The sequence below is a fragment of the Diaphorina citri genome, unplaced genomic scaffold (genome assembly GCF_000475195.1).
Source record: "Diaphorina citri unplaced genomic scaffold, Diaci psyllid genome assembly version 1.1 scaffold405, whole genome shotgun sequence".
In the NCBI taxonomy this organism is placed as follows: Eukaryota; Metazoa; Arthropoda; class Insecta; order Hemiptera; family Psyllidae; genus Diaphorina; species Diaphorina citri.
Window position 1 is genome coordinate 169,552 of NW_007377840.1, and position 16,438 is coordinate 185,989.

The 16,438-nt window shown below is 37.3% G+C and overlaps 2 protein-coding genes across 2 annotated transcripts in view; one reads left to right on the top strand and one right to left on the bottom strand.

Moving 5' to 3' along the window:
* Positions 1 to 3,007, bottom strand: part of LOC113467109 (serine/threonine-protein kinase phg2) — a 27,058-nt gene extending 24,051 nt beyond the window's left edge. Inside the window, exons 1-3 of the mRNA XM_026823106.1 lie at positions 2,762 to 3,007; positions 2,224 to 2,379; positions 1,068 to 1,225 (exon numbers count right to left, since the gene is read on the bottom strand). Coding sequence (XP_026678907.1) covers positions 1,068 to 1,225; positions 2,224 to 2,370 — 305 coding nt within the window. The 5' untranslated portion in view covers positions 2,371 to 2,379; positions 2,762 to 3,007. The remainder of the gene's footprint in view (positions 1 to 1,067; positions 1,226 to 2,223; positions 2,380 to 2,761) is intronic.
* Positions 3,008 to 3,288: 281 nt separating this feature from the next.
* LOC113467110 (probable ATP-dependent RNA helicase DHX35) lies at positions 3,289 to 16,181 on the top strand. Its single transcript, XM_026823107.1, has 4 exons — positions 3,289 to 3,477; positions 3,784 to 4,353; positions 7,641 to 7,964; positions 15,876 to 16,181. The coding sequence occupies exons 1-4, from the start codon at positions 3,289 to 3,291 to the stop codon at positions 16,179 to 16,181; spliced, it is 1,389 nt and encodes a 462-aa protein (XP_026678908.1).
* Positions 16,182 to 16,438: the final 257 nt, after the last annotated feature.

Genomic DNA, 16,438 nt, shown 5'->3' on the forward strand with positions numbered 1-16,438 from the left:
AAAGTATAATATAAACGTGCAAACTAGAGATAAAAAGTAAAAAATGAATTCAGATTGTACGCGTTGCGGATTTCGATTCTTCTCTTTTGCATGTTTTGTCACTATTGTGTCAATCACAAGAAGTTCTTTACTACCTCTTGCCTTCTTTCTGATCCCACGGAGAGATATGGAAACTATTGATGATGACTATTATGATGGCTATGAGAATGAAATAGGTAAAGTGTTCCAACATTGAAACTAGATACTACCTCACTCTGTTAAGGAATATCTAAGTAACATGATGGACCTGTCCTAATATTAATATCCTCCTTCCTTTATATCATACCTAAACGAAATAAGCACTACATAATTTGGAATTAACTTCTGAAGTGTTATCTAAAACTTTCTCGCTTTGAGTTCATAGGTCTTCGCGACAAATTTCAAGATCAGAGCTCATTTGTGTAAGAAAATGTGAAAAAATCCCCCTAAAACCAGCTTTTTTTTGGCTTTTTAGTCTGAACAAAATTTGCACCACCACTTTCATGTTCCTGGTAAAAAGACCTTTAATTTGATATATAGGTCGACCAGGTTTGGATAAGTCCTTCTATGGGAACAGACAGACGACACCGAAGCGAATACAATAGCCCGTGCACTATACCTTTTTTTATTACTATCGTAATAATAAAGGAAGGACGGCAAAAAAAAAAAGTTACTTATATGTTTCAACTCGACAGTTTTGCATTTGTTTGTTCCGCTATAACTCACGATTGTAGTTTTTATTTCGTAGCAATGAAACAAGTGTTACTTACATTAGACTCTCGTATGTACCTGATCAGTTGGGTGAGAAGAGACACAATACTTCACATTTAGGTGCTGTGTCAACACGAGCTAGATTACTGGAAAAACTTTCTGAAGTACAATTTTATTTATTTATTAATATTAGTTTTAATTGTACCCTCGTACCGTTTTTGCATTATTTCAAGACGCATTCTTTTACATCCATGCCTATCCAAGAACAGAAAAGTTTGGTTAGAAAATTGCTGCCCTGACTGAGATTCGAACCCAGCACCTCTGAGTTGTTATTATACCTTTTGCATTTCTTGATCAATGAGGCTAAATCTCCACCAGCACAATATTCCATGATAATATACAGGGTAGTAATATCAGGATCAATAATTCTATCATGATATTTGACTATGTACTCACTGTCCAGTTCACTTAACACATTTACTTCAGATACCAGCAACTAAAAAACAAACAAATATTCATATACTTTATAACAATATTTGGTACTAGTTCAGAAGCCATGACAATGAAGAATTGAATCAATTTTCTTTTTCTTCTACCTACAACTTTCAGATCCCGAGATGAATCAATATAAAACATATTGGTAAAATTTTATTTCAAACCCTGACATCATGGCATACGCTCCCATATACAATGATGTCAACTGTCTCAAGCAAAGCTCCCTTCTGGGCAACATATTAATGTAAATGAGTGAATCCTATGAAACCTGAAACACAACATTTATATTTCTTTCTTTAAATAATTCAACTTTCCAAATAACACGTAAATAATAATAATAATCAAAGATCTTTATATATGTCAGTACAAATTCCATGTACTTATGTATTGTATATCTTCTTGTCCATCCTGAGAGACATACTAAGGTGGGGTAGGAAGGATACAATATTCCATGCAGCAGCCACCTACCTATCCTTTTTTTTTTTTTTTTTTTTTTTTTTTTTTTTTTTTTTTTTTTTTTTTTTTTTTTTTTTTTTACAATTGAAAATGAAAATTAAATTTTGTCTTTTTCAATTACTTTTTTGGAGTCTTTTTAGATTTGGATTTTTCACAACTTTTTACATAAGAATAAAACTTTCATGAACCATTTTGGTACTTGTGCAGAAGTCACGTCCGTGAAATATTGCTACCAAAGGAACTGGCACAAACGAGCAGTGACCAGTGTTATTATAGGGTTAGATTAAACAGTGCAGAAGTCACGTCCGTGAAATATTGCTACCAAAGGAACTGGCACAAACGAGCAGTGACCAGTGTTATTATAGGGTTAGATTAAACGCAAGAAAGAGTTTTCACAATTAGAGCAGTGATTAGTGTTATTATAGAGTTAGGTTAAATACAAAAAGGAGCTTTTCTTTTCCACGAACGTGACTTCTGCATAATTACCTTAATTTGTACCCAAATGCAACTTCTCCATTTACTTAGTAACTTGGGTAATCTTACCTTTTTCTTCTCTTCTGACATATCTCCATAGTCAATAACTTTCCAGACAAAATATTTATTGGTATGCTTATGTCTTACTTTGTAGCAAGTACCAAAAGAGCCAGAACCAATAGCATGAATAACTTGGTAGTCACTTAGTAGAGACATTGTTTTTGTCTGCAAGCAAATGAGAAAATAATAATGATACCCATTAATATAAAAATAATGTGAAGTACAAATTTTTTAATGTGAAGTACAAAGTTGCTTCAAGGTAAGGAATAGAGCCCTGCAAAATTTTCACCTGAAAGTTAACTTAAACTTGGTCTGTAGAGCAACTTCTTCTGACATCAAAATGTCATAATCATAACATCTCAAGCAGTGCATGTGATGTGTTTTAGGTCTATTTGCGGTAGGTACTAGCTCAGAAGCCATAAAAATGCTACAAAAAGGAGCTGTCACAAATGATCTGTCACAAACAAGTGTTATTATTATAAAGAGTAAAGTTCTATACATAACAGACCAGATGGTTAGCATGAACCCTGTAACTGATAGAACTTACCTGTCTAATCCTTTTCCACCACACTAGTGTTCAAGTCTCCAGGATAAATGGTGAAATAGGATATCATTTGACAGAATGATTTTGGATTATTCATTAAGCTGGCAGACAATTTTTTCATTTTCATCTTTGGAGGTTTGATAGTTAAATGTAGTTTAATCTACACGTACAGATAATGCACATCTCCTTATTGATAAACAAATATTGTCATCAAGCAAATGGACAACAGCACTGAAAATGTCAGCTTTTTTTTTTGCACATCTCCTTATTGATAAACAAATATTGTCATCAAGCAAATGGACAACAGCACTGAAAATGTCAGCTTTTTTTATGCACATCTCCTTATTGATAAACAAATATTGTCATCAAGCAAATGGACAACAGCACTGAAAATGTCAGCTTTTTTTAAAAAAAAAAAATACCTTGTTTAATGCCCTACAGGGAGGGCAATATGGGTATTACCCTGTGTCACCAGCCCAGCTGCGCAGAGAAGGAAACATTATCACGTTTACTCGGCTCCTGTCACAAGAATGAACTCTTCCGCAACACTCGCCACCACACAATACAATCATCCATCGCCAACGAACTCTGCCATCTCAGATGGACAGTTGACAGAGAAACCAGCTGCATCTCTGAAGATTCCTCTACCAGATGAATTGTTTTTCATATTGCATTTTCATGTCCGAGTCGTTGATTTTGATTTGCTGCTGAAGACCAAGGTATTTATAGTGTTCGTCCTCGTTTAAGCAGCTAATTGTAACATCATTTGATAAGGTCATGTTGAAAGGCTCGCACACTTTTCCTTTCTTGACATGCAACACATTACATTTCTCGAGACCGAAACTCATGCAAATGCTCTGACTGAAATTTGACACCAATTCTATCAGATGTCTGAGCTGTTCTTCTCCATTGGCATAGATTGGGGTAACGTTTTCGTGTTCACCCTGTAAATCTTCTAAAAATAAAATAATAATAATAAAAATAATAAAGAAATGAAATATTATTATGGTTGTTGAATGTTTCAGAAAAGAACTCAATTGAAACTGATCATTTCATCTGCCACAGTGGATGCTGAAGAGATTTGTCAGTTCTACAATATAAGTGCATCGAGTAATGCTACAATACTCAGTGTAAAGGGACATCTGTACCCTGTGTCTGTGTATTATTCCAATGACCCTGTGGTCAATTATGTACAAGGTGTTGTAGACACGGCTATTAAAATTCATGAGAGCATGCCTGTAGGTGACATTCTGGCGTTTGTGATTGGACTAGAACAGATAGAGCACATTATAGGCATTCTCAAACAATATCATAATCAGAGGGAGGACCTCAAGCTATTGATATTACCCATGCACGGCTCACTTCCCAACAATGAACAAATCAAAGTATTTCGACCTACACCACGAGCTATGAGGAAGATTGTGATTGCAACTAACATTGCTGAGACTTCAATTACGATTCCTGGGATTGTTTATGTAATAGACCCTGGGTTTGTCAAAGCTCGATGGTTTAATCCTAACACACTGACAAACTCTTTAGTGGTGGTTCCCATCTCCAAGGCTTCTGCAGTTCAGCGGGCAGGGAGAGCCGGTAGAGTAAGGTCTGGACATGTGTACAGGTAATATTTGTCAAGTAAATATCAAAATAACAAATCATCGTCTTCTTCTTCTTCTTCTTCTTACCCCCCCCCCCCGCGCTTGTCAGCATGCTTTCTCAATACATACTAGATATTAGATATTAGTGCTTTATTTAGACTGTCGAATTAGGACATGTAGTCCCATTATCTCAACAGTTTAATATTGCACCGTTATCTCAACAGTTATCTCAACCGTCCCATTATCTCAACAGTTTAATATTGCACATACATTCCCATTCGATTACGGGTTCGATTCCCGGCGGGGCCGAGGTTTTTTTTTCGGCTCTGTGCTAGGAGTTCGGGGTGCACTCAGCCTCGTGAGGACAATTGAGTAGCTACTTTAATCGAGTAGCGACCAATGGCGGCATTACAAGTCAAAGAAACGAGTGGTGATAAATATGATAATTGAGTAAATCAAAGACGTGTAATACTGTGATATCCACAAAGTTGTGAAAAAGCTCTCTGCTTTACCACAAAGAGTAATGATTTGATTTTTATTTTAGAGTCTTGAATTCAGGGAATTTATTTTTAGTGATTTTCGGGATTTGACCTCTCAATTCCTGGATTTTATTTCCTCTTCTATTTTACGTACCCTAACCCAAAACAAAGCAAACATAATTTTGTAGGTACAACTGTTGTTTTCTTATGTTTTACAACATCTATCTTGTATTGGCATAGTGAGGTATGATGATCTTGATCTCTTGATAGAGGGAACAGTAACAACGAAGCTTTGTTCACGATAAAGTTCCCCCCCCCCAGGCGGGAGTCGAATCCGCGACTTAGCGCTTAGGTACAAGGTAGGCGGGTTTTTTCCGCACATTTCAAAAAATCAAATCATGAATCTTTGTGGTAAAGCAGAGAGCTTTTTCACAACTTTGTAGGTATCACAGTATTACAAGTCGTTTATTTACTCAATCATCATATTTATCATCGCTCGTTTCTTTGACTTGTAATGCCGCCACTGGTCGCTACTCAATAAAAGTAGCCACTCAATTGTCTTCACGAGGCCAAGTGCACCCTGAACGCCAAGCACAGAGCCGAAAAAAAACTGCGGCCCCGCCGGGAATCGAACCCGGGCCTCCTACGTGCAAGCCTAGTGTGATACCCACTCGGCCACGGAGGTTGCTCCATTATATTTAACTCCAATTTTCATTTCAGAGTACAATGTCGGAATGGAGGCTCGTGTTTTGGCTCACGTTCATAATTCTGGCGGTCACCAATCTATTCTATCTCGTGTTCGGCTCGGCCGAAATACAACCCTGGAACGACCCCAACCCTGTAGTACAAAAGCCGCCCCCCCGAAGTGAAATAGAAATCGGCCCAGAACCCGAATAGAGTGCCCCAAAACCCGAATAGAGTGCCCCAGAACCCAAATAGGGGGATGCTTGTAGATTGAGTACGAATAGACTATCTTTGGACAAGCAACCACACTAGTAGATCATTGATGGCCGAGGCCACAAGTGAGCGTATTTGGATTAACTTCGGATCAAGCAATCTGATTGGGGTTGATTTCAAAAAATTCCGCCCGGGGCGGATTTTATCCTGATGGGATAATGTTCGTTCTCGGAACGGCTGGCTTTTTCCTATCCTGTCTTCCTTCTCTCTTCGATTTCGGGACGATAAGACCATAGAAGTTACAGTTCCCTCTGTCAAACCTCTTAAAAAAAAATATATATGAATATTATGATTACGAATCATTAGTGGGTCTCATTAGAAGCACAAATCACCAATCAAAACAAATTTCCCATTTTTGGTGCTTCCCCTGTTGGCGGAAGAACATGGAAAAGTGAAAAATTGAATATTCCATACATAACTTCGGCGCTGATTATTGAATCGAGTTCAAACTTGTACTAAAGTACTACCTTTTTTTAAGGACTGAAAATATACGCCTACAAGGGCTATTTTATATACAGGGTGTCCACCAATGTATGACCCACTCAAATTGCTCCGAATCTGTTGATGTTTTCGAAAAAAAAAACGTATTTCTTTGATTTTTGCAAAGATTTTTTTTTTTGCGAATTCGCGAACGAGTTCGCAAAATCCGCGAACTTGGTACCAACTTTGGAATTTCAAATGAAAACCGCTATTTTTTTTATTACATATTTAACAGAGTTCGCAAAATCCGCGAACTTGGTACCAACTTTGGAATTTCAAATGAAAACCGCTATTTTTTTTATTACATATTTAACATATTATTATTCTAGGAAAAATTTCATGTACAATCGACTATTCATTCATTTTTGCGTTTCGCGAAATATACCCACCATACCTAACGATCCTGTGCAAAAGATAAATCGTTTACCCTAATTATTGCAAAGTGGACCTCCTCTGTCTATTAGACCAATTGCTTAGAATCGTGAAATTTTTAGTTATTCTTACTCTTTATGCATCCATGATTCCAAAAATCATATCAGAAAAATTTCTGTATGTATGTGTGTATGTCGGTTTGTTACGCTAAATAGACCTTTGGTTGTCCTCTTTTCACGAGAAAACGGCTCGACCGATTTTGATGAAATTTAGAAGAAGAGTACTCAGGGTGACATAGGCTACTTAAAATTGTCACATTCCATCCTGATTCAAAATGGCGGCTAAGAAAAAAATTCAATCTGTGGCTGACTTCACATCAATAATTAAAGTTTAATCTAGATTAGATTTATTTCGGTGTCCTGGTGTGGATGAACAGACGTGTCATAAGAGTGGTCCCCGTTTGATCAAATAAGAGAAGAGGTGTTTTAGTTTGTTCGACTGGTTTTTAATACATATATTAAAGTTTAATTATTAAGTTACTCGTAGCATTCAAGATACCCGAAGACGTTTTTGTGAATGATTTCAGATAGTTAAGTGGTTGTTTCGCTACGTGACTGAAAAAGGCCAATAAGGTCTCATTCTGATCCTTGAACAAAGAGCAAGTTTTCCTGAAAGATGGGGACCTCTGCTCCAAAAATTTTTCAGACAAAAACCGCGTGTTTCTTAACGTAAAAATTGGACATAACAAGTTAAATCTTTATCTAGCTTGAAAAAACATCAAAACTGAATTTTGGAAATCGAAGATCAGGTTTATTCGGATCAAAATTTTGTGCTCTGGCTCGTGGTTTTAACAAAAACAGTTTATCAATAAAAATGAAAAAGTTATAGCCTAAAAACTGACACAAGGTTACAAAAAAAAAAAAAAAAAAAAAAAAAAAAAGAAAGAAAGATGTGAAATGTGATGTGATGTTTCACAAGGTTTTTTTTTCCTTCTTTCAGTATCTACTTGAAGCCGGTTGGTGTTATGATACCAAGCTCATAGGCATCACTGAACCAAGACGAATCTCAGTAACAAGCTTAGCAAACAGAGTGTCTGAAGAATTGAGAACAACTTTAGGTCACACTGTTGGCTATACCATTAGATTTGATGATTGTACTACTGAAGATGTGACAAAAATTAAATACATGACGGAGGGAATCTTGATGCGAGAAATGATGACAGATCCTCTGTTGAGGAAATATTCTGTTATTATGTTGGATGAAGTACATGAGAGAACAATTTTCACCGACATTTTAATGGGATTGCTCAAGAAAATTCTCAAGGTAGGTACCTATGTATGTACTAGTGTAACTAGTGGTTGATCCGCCCTTTGTATGGGACCACACACACACACACACACACACACACACACACACACACACACACACACACACACACACACACACACACACACACACACACACACACACACACACACACACACACACACACACACACACACACACACACACACACACACACACACACACACACACACACACACACACACACACACACACACACACACACACACACACACACACACACACACACACACACACACACACACACACACACACACACACACACACACACACACACACACACACACACACACGCTCGCGCTCCCTGACATGTCTATCAGTGCGGCATGTCTATCAGAAATAGGTACAGACCCAAAAATAAATATTAGAAACATCAATTCGAACGCTCAGTATATGTACCTACTTTTCATTCCATGAAAAGTAGGTACATTTTCATATTGTTGAAGAACGCCACACACACACACACACACACACACACACACACACACACGCTCGCGCTCCCTGACATGTCTATCAGTGCGGCATGTCTATCAGAAATACAGACCCAAAAATAAATATTAGAAACATCAATTCGAACGCTCAGTATATGTACCTACTTTTCATTCCATGAAATGCCTAGCGTTCTTCAACAATAGGCATTGGTTTGTATAGGTAATGGGGAATGGGCGTCTTGTTGCTGGATGTTGCTTTCTTCATCTACTCTTGGTGAATTATGTTCCCCACCAAATTGTGTCGATTTGTATATTCCTTAGGGGCCAAGACAGTACAACCAGATGACAAGTGTTGAATGGACTCAGGCTGTGTTTATGTACAGGGCTGAGATGAGCTCGGACGAGGTGAGATAGGATATTGTTGACGATGAGCTCGGACGAGGCGGCGGCCCTGTGGGCGGCGCCCAGTGCAACTTTTGCCGAATTTCAGATTTTTCCCTTTACTTACTCATCAAGATCTATCATCCTGCCTAATTTCAAGTTTCTACTACATCGGGAAGTGCCTCAACATTTTGATGAGTGAGTGAGTGAATGAGTAAAAAAATTGCGATTTTTGCGCCTCTATATCTCCGGAACTACTTAGTGCTCTGGCTCGTGGTTTTAACAAAAACAGTTTATCAATAAAAATGAAAAAGTTATAGCCTAAAAACTGACACAAGGTTACATTTTTTTCAAATAACAATGTGCAATCTGAAAAACTGACATTCAAACGAGGCATATACCAGGGAGATGTGTTCAGTGCATTGTGGTTCTGCCAAGGTTACATTTTTTTCAAAGTGGTTTTTGGATATTTCTCGGAAACGAAGCCGAAGTTAGGAAAAAGACCCACAGAACCTTGTTGCAAATGATGAGATCTACCTACCCTGAGCCGTTGTCAGTATTTTTTTGGCGTACCCTGTAGACTTGTCAGGGAGCGCGTAGCGCGACCGTGTGTTGTGTGGGTGTGAAGGGTATTTGTGTGTGATTGGTGTTTGTGTGTGGTGGGTGTGTATGTGTGGGTGTGCGCCACGACGCACGTACTAGGGTAAAAAAATCTGGTGTGATGATCAAACGACTTTCCTTATCCTATTGGATGATACTTATTTGGGTGTTTTTCTATTGTAACTTTTACAATATCTCTAACGGTTTAGTCGGTATAGCTGAAAACCGCCAAAAAACGGTCGAAAACCGCCAAAAGCGGTCAAAATACCGCCAACCACAGCACCTATCTGAACCAAACTTTTTGTGTTGCATCCTTGTCACATTTGTGAACTATATACCAAATTTCAATTCTCTAGCTTATACCGTTCCCGAGATATTGTTAAATTACACCGAAAACCGCCAAAAAGCGGTAAAATGCCGCCAACCGTTGCACCGATCTTAACCAAAAGTTTCGTGTCGCATCCTTGTCACATTTGACATCTACATACCAAATTTCAAGTCTCTAGCTCTTACCGTTCTCGAGATATTTTGTTTACAGACAGACACACAGACACACACACGGACCAATGGCTCAAACTTTGTATTTAGGCTCTAGGGACCTCAAAACGCATTTTGGCACTAAAAACTGACCATCGAAATTTTGAACCGATTACATTACTTTCCTTCCTATAGGATAAGGAAAGTAAAAAAAAGGAAAAATAATAATAATGATCTTATGAATACAAAACTTTTTCCGTTTTTCTCGCACACTGTATAATACAAATAGGTATCAACAAAAAACAAATTTTCGAAAACACGAACTTTTGAAAAACATTTCCTAATCCCACCAGTTCAATATGTTGTGTTTCAAATAATTCAAATAACAGAAAAACATACCTAAACAAACTCCAAAGATACATGTATCAATACGAATGTTCCAAATGAAAATGACAAAAATATAATATTAAATAAATATACATCTGATTGTATTTAAAATGAAGTTGATAAAAACACAATTGAACAAATATCCATGATTTTGTTTAAACTTTGAAATATGACATAACATAACAAAAACAATACTCAGAATATATTATGTTTGCCAATTGACTGTGTTTCTAACAAACATAAATACATAATTATATTCTGCTTCGATGAACTTAATTCAATAAATACTGTGCTTCAATGAACTTACCTAAAACATAACAAACAAGATAATTCACATAATTAAAACAAAAGAAATACATGAACAAGATATACAAATGAATAAAATTAATACCACTCGTGTCAAACTTTTCCAAGCTCTATTTCTACTGCCAAGAAGAGTGGTGTTGTCAAAACCCCTTCTCAACAAACAATGCAATGGAAAACAATATTTCCACTTGTTAAGTTCGCACAATGGGAGTTTGTCTAATCCCCGCCATTGTGATGGAAGGTCTTTCGTCACCGCAGCGTGCTTGCGAAAGAAAGCCGAAAACGGGAAGGATGGGAAACCGACTCAGAATACTTTAGAAGATGGGAAAGTGACTCAAAATACTGGCAGAGGGAAAGAAATCCACGATGACGAAGAAGATATTAAAGGAACTCAAAATACCCGAGACAGTGGAAAAGAAAGGCGTACAACTGCAAACGGTATCAAAGGAACTCTAGATAATATCAAAGGAACTCTAAACAGGACAGATAGTGCTGAGGAAACGCTTATTGAAGGCAATACTGCGAACGGCGCAAAACATACTAAAGGAACTCAAAGTGGACCAGAAATTGCAGAGAAAACTACAAACCATATCACCCTTGAAAGCGATACAAAAGATGTCAAAGAAGGAATCGATAATACCATTGCAAGAAAATATATCAAAGAAAGCATTCCAGAGAGACAAAACCCAAAAGGGACCCAAGGTTTAGAAACCAGTAACCCCCAAGAACCAGCAATTTTTTTTTTTTTTTTTTTTTTTTTTACAGGAGATTTTGAATGTTCAGATGAGATCGCTTCTATTTTGTCACTCCTTCAAGTCCAAGATATTTTCATCAAACCTTCAAGTGGTGCTCTCTCGCTGAAAGCGCGTGTACTGAGACGGAACTTTGAAGTGGAACAAGGAGATTTGTTAACGTTGCTCAACATTTTCAAATTTTATGAAAAGCAAGAGAACAAAAAACAATTTTGTCACAAGTATTTTTTCAATTACAAAGTTCTCAAGCGTGCAGCTGAGTTGAAAAATCAGATGATCTTATTACTAAAGAAATCCAGTATACCCCTTGTTACGAGTCCTCGTAAGTACTCACGAATATAATACAAATACAAATAATAATAATATTTTGCGTTTAACCTAACCCTATAATAACACTGGTCACTGCTCATATTGTGAAAGCTCTTTTTTTTGCGTTTAACCTAACCCTATAATAACACTGGTCACTGCTCATATTGTGAAAGCTCTTTTTTTTGCGTTTAACCTAACCCTATAATAACACTGGTCACTGCTCATATTGTGAAAGCTCTTTTTTTTGCGTTTAACCTAACCCTATAATAACACTGGTCACTGCTCATATTGTGAAAGCTCTTTTTTTTGCGTTTAACCTAACCCTATAATAACACTGGTCACTGCTCATATTGTGAAAGCTCTTTTTTTTGCGTTTAACCTAACCCTATAATAACACTGGTCACTGCTCATATTGTGAAAGCTCTTTTTTTTGCGTTTAACCTAACCCTATAATAACACTGGTCACTGCTCATATTGTGAAAGCTCTTTTTTTTGCGTTTAACCTAACCCTATAATAACACTGGTCACTGCTCATATTGTGAAAGCTCTTTTTTTTGCGTTTAACCTAACCCTATAATAACACTGGTCACTGCTCATATTGTGAAAGCTCTTTTTTTTGCGTTTAACCTAACCCTATAATAACACTGGTCACTGCTCATATTGTGAAAGCTCTTTTTTTTGCGTTTAACCTAACCCTATAATAACACTGGTCACTGCTCATATTGTGAAAGCTCTTTTTTTTGCGTTTAACCTAACCCTATAATAACACTGGTCACTGCTCATATTGTGAAAGCTCTTTTTTTTGCGTTTAACCTAACCCTATAATAACACTGGTCACTGCTCATATTGTGAAAGCTCTTTTTTTTGCGTTTAACCTAACCCTATAATAACACTGGTCACTGCTCATATTGTGAAAGCTCTTTTTTTTGCGTTTAACCTAACCCTATAATAACACTGGTCACTGCTCATATTGTGAAAGCTCTTTTTTTTGCGTTTAACCTAACCCTATAATAACACTGGTCACTGCTCATATTGTGAAAGCTCTTTTTTTTGCGTTTAACCTAACCCTATAATAACACTGGTCACTGCTCATATTGTGAAAGCTCTTTTTTTTGCGTTTAACCTAACCCTATAATAACACTGGTCACTGCTCATATTGTGAAAGCTCTTTTTTTTGCGTTTAACCTAACCCTATAATAACACTGGTCACTGCTCATATTGTGAAAGCTCTTTTTTTTGCGTTTAACCTAACCCTATAATAACACTGGTCACTGCTCATATTGTGAAAGCTCTTTTTTTTGCGTTTAACCTAACCCTATAATAACACTGGTCACTGCTCATATTGTGAAAGCTCTTTTTTTTGCGTTTAACCTAACCCTATAATAACACTGGTCACTGCTCATATTGTGAAAGCTCTTTTTTTGCGTTTAACCTAACCCTATAATAACACTGGTCACTGCTCATAGTGAAAACTCTTTTTTGCATTTAACCTAACCTTATAATAACATTGGTCACTGCTCAAATTGTGAAAGCTCCTTTTTGAATTTAACCTAACCCTATAATAACACTGGTCACTGCTCATATTGTGAAAGCTCTTTTTTTTGCGTTTAACCTAACCCTATAATAACACTGGTCACTGCTCATATTGTGAAAGCTCTTTTTTTTGCGTTTAACCTAACCCTATAATAACACTGGTCACTGCTCATATTGTGAAAGCTCTTTTTTTTGCGTTTAACCTAACCCTATAATAACACTGGTCACTGCTCATATTGTGAAAGCTCTTTTTTTTGCGTTTAACCTAACCCTATAATAACACTGGTCACTGCTCATTTGTGACAGCTCCTTTTATAGCAACATTCCATTGACGTAACTTCTGAACAAGTACAGTTGAATTTTTAACGTTATCAATTGTAGGTAGGTACCTACATACATGATGGAAACTGAAAAAATGCTGTGTACAGTATTTTTTTGTCACCCTGTACTACATGTATACCTTCAAACTATGATAAGTATACATATAAAGTACATAGTTCTAGCCCAGGTAGCTTAGGGACGCAATTCGGATATCACAGTCGGGACTCAAGTTAGATCCCCCCGATATACATAACTGGTCGGGGGTCTTCCTCTTCCTTGTGCTCCCTCTCTTCTCCCTTCGATGATGTTCACTACAAATTATTTATTCTGATTTCAGGAAATACAAATGCTGTTTTGAAATGTCTCACCAATGGTTTTTTTTCGAATGCTGCATATCTACATTACAGTGGAGTGTATCGAACTGTTAGAGGCAATGAAGACCTTTATATCCATCCCAGTTCTGTGTTATATACTTTACAGCAACCACAGTGGTAAGTTTTATAACAATTATAACTATAGTGTCTAGCCTAAGGGGTGCATAAGCCAGTGTATTCGTAATGTCCGGGTAAATCGGGAGGGGGGAGGGTTGGCAGGAAGGGTATCCAGCTGTAAAAAACCCCACCAAAACAACAAAACCAGAGCAAGGCAAGGCAAAACAATAAGAGGAAGTATACAGATAACTTGAAACACATATCAGATAAGTGAGAGAGTTGGACATCAGCAAGGCAAGGCAAAACAATAAGAGGAAGTATACAGATAACTTGAAACACATATCAGATAAGTGAGAGAGTTGGACATCTTTTTTTTTCATTTTAGTACGCATCTAGAAGGTTAAAATTGAAATAGTACACAAGTTACCTACAGCCTGTCAAGAAGTTTTGTCAGTTTTGGGAACTAGTGAACTTCAAATGCGGTATTCGCCTTGAGACAGTTGATGGAAGTTCATTGTGAGAAAGAGATAGCTTCATTCTTTGTTGACTCGGTATTCGCCTTGAGACAGTTGATGGAAGTTCATTGTGAGAAAGAGATAGCTTCATTCTTTGTTGACTTACGACCGTGTGCCGAGAGTCGAGTAGATACCTACGTGAGAATAGTCTATTTGTTGACTTACGACCGTGTGCCGAGAGACGAGTAGATACCTACGTGAGAATAGTCTAATCTAAAATACAGAGTGTTTCAAAAGTCCGGGGACCCCTGAATATTTTTTGAACGGCTAAAGATGGGAAGCTGAAATTTAGGGTAGTGATTTATCTTTTCAAATACCATTTTTTGAAATAGTCGCCAAATTTTATCCGGAGCCAGGATCGATCCCAGGGGGCCCAACTTTAAAATTTTAAATGAGAACCCCCTACTTGTGATACATCATATCAAAGGTCTTAAAGAACGTAGTACTTCAGTACAAGTTTGAGCTCGATTCGACAACCAGGGACGGAGTTATGATCTATTCAAATTTTCATATTTTCATGTTCTCCCGCCAATAGGAGGAGCACCAAAAATGGAAAATGCATATCGATTGGTGATTTGTGTTTCAAATAGGTCCCACTAATGATTCATATTGAAATTAGGTCCCAAAAATAAAATTTCGAAACATCCATTTTCACCCCCGGAGGCCTTAGGGCCGAAAGTCTAAATTTCATTTGGGTCTGAATTTCAATATGACCCATTAGTCGAACCAATTTGAAGCACAAATCACCAATCCATATGAATTGCCCATTTTTGGTGCTTCCCCTATTGGCAGATGAACATGGAAATATGAAAAATTGAATAGGCCATAACTCCGGCCCTGGTTGACGGATCGAGCACAATCTTATACCAAAGTACTACGTTCTTTAAGACCTTTGATATGATGTATCACACGTTTGTAAATATTTCATTCATTAGTTGACCTTTCACTAACACATTGACAATTTTCCATTTTAACATTGACATTGTATATATAATTTTCTTCTTTTTGACAATGATATTGTAAATATCTTTTTGATAAACTCTTTATTATTATTGTGTTATTATTTTTATCAACTTCCTAAACATTTGACAACTTATGGACAATTTTAAAATAGTTACTGTTAGTGGTAAATACAGGCTTTTGTTTGACGGTTACTCATACCGTTACTCAAACCTTGTTGGCAACACTGGTTGTCATTGGACCTGTATTCTTAAAACATGCACAGGACATGTAATCACTAACAAACCGAAGGACAAAATCATTGGTGGAGACTATACTCACAACCACGTGAAAGAATCCATCAGTGAAAGCAATTTTCTTTCTCCCAAGTCAGGAAGTACTCCTTTGACATCGAGAAAGGACCAGAGTGCTGAGTCCAATAAAATAGCCATCAGTAGTCAGTACCCCACCATCCACTAGTGGGAAGACTACTGTTTCCGAGAGTGCTGAGACGTCATCGGACTGCCTACCACTACCACAATTCAACCCATCTGAGAAACGGTTATCATTGCGGGAAGAAAGGGACGCAGCAATCACCACCATCATGACCAAGGAACAAGAGAAGGAACAACTGGAAGCTGAAATAATTGCACTCAAAGCGGAATTGAGTGAATCTGAGACCGTGATTCAAAATCTGCGGAAATCGCGGAGCACAATGGAAGCTTCCTGGGCTGCTGATAAGATGGAGTTGGAGACGTTGAGAAAACGCATCAATACACCTGTAGTGATATAGTAGTGGTAGTAGTAGTAGTAGTAGTAGTAGTAGTAGTAGTAGTAGTAGTAGTAGTAGTAGTAGTAGTAGTAGTAGTATACAAAATACTAGTTCTGATGCTAAGATTAAATTGACTGTTATTGGTGATAGTCATGTTCACAATCTTGAATCTGTGCTTGTTAAAGTATTTCCAGCCACGTATGATATAAAATGTTATGCAAAATCGGGTTCTGGTATTCAAGATGTTTGTTCTGTGGCAGTGCGTGAACATGGTTCAC

Excerpts from the sequence above, each read along its gene's own strand:
- LOC113467110 (XM_026823107.1), top strand. The coding sequence starts at position 3,289 with ATGAACTCTTCCGCAACACTCGCCACCACACAATACAATCATCCATCG. Across the intron at positions 3,478-3,783 it reads ATTTGCTGCTGAAGACCAAG|AAAAGAACTCAATTGAAACT; the intron begins GTATTTATAGTG and ends TGAATGTTTCAG. Across the intron at positions 7,965-15,875 it reads TGCTCAAGAAAATTCTCAAG|ACTACTGTTTCCGAGAGTGC; the intron begins GTAGGTACCTAT and ends ACTAGTGGGAAG.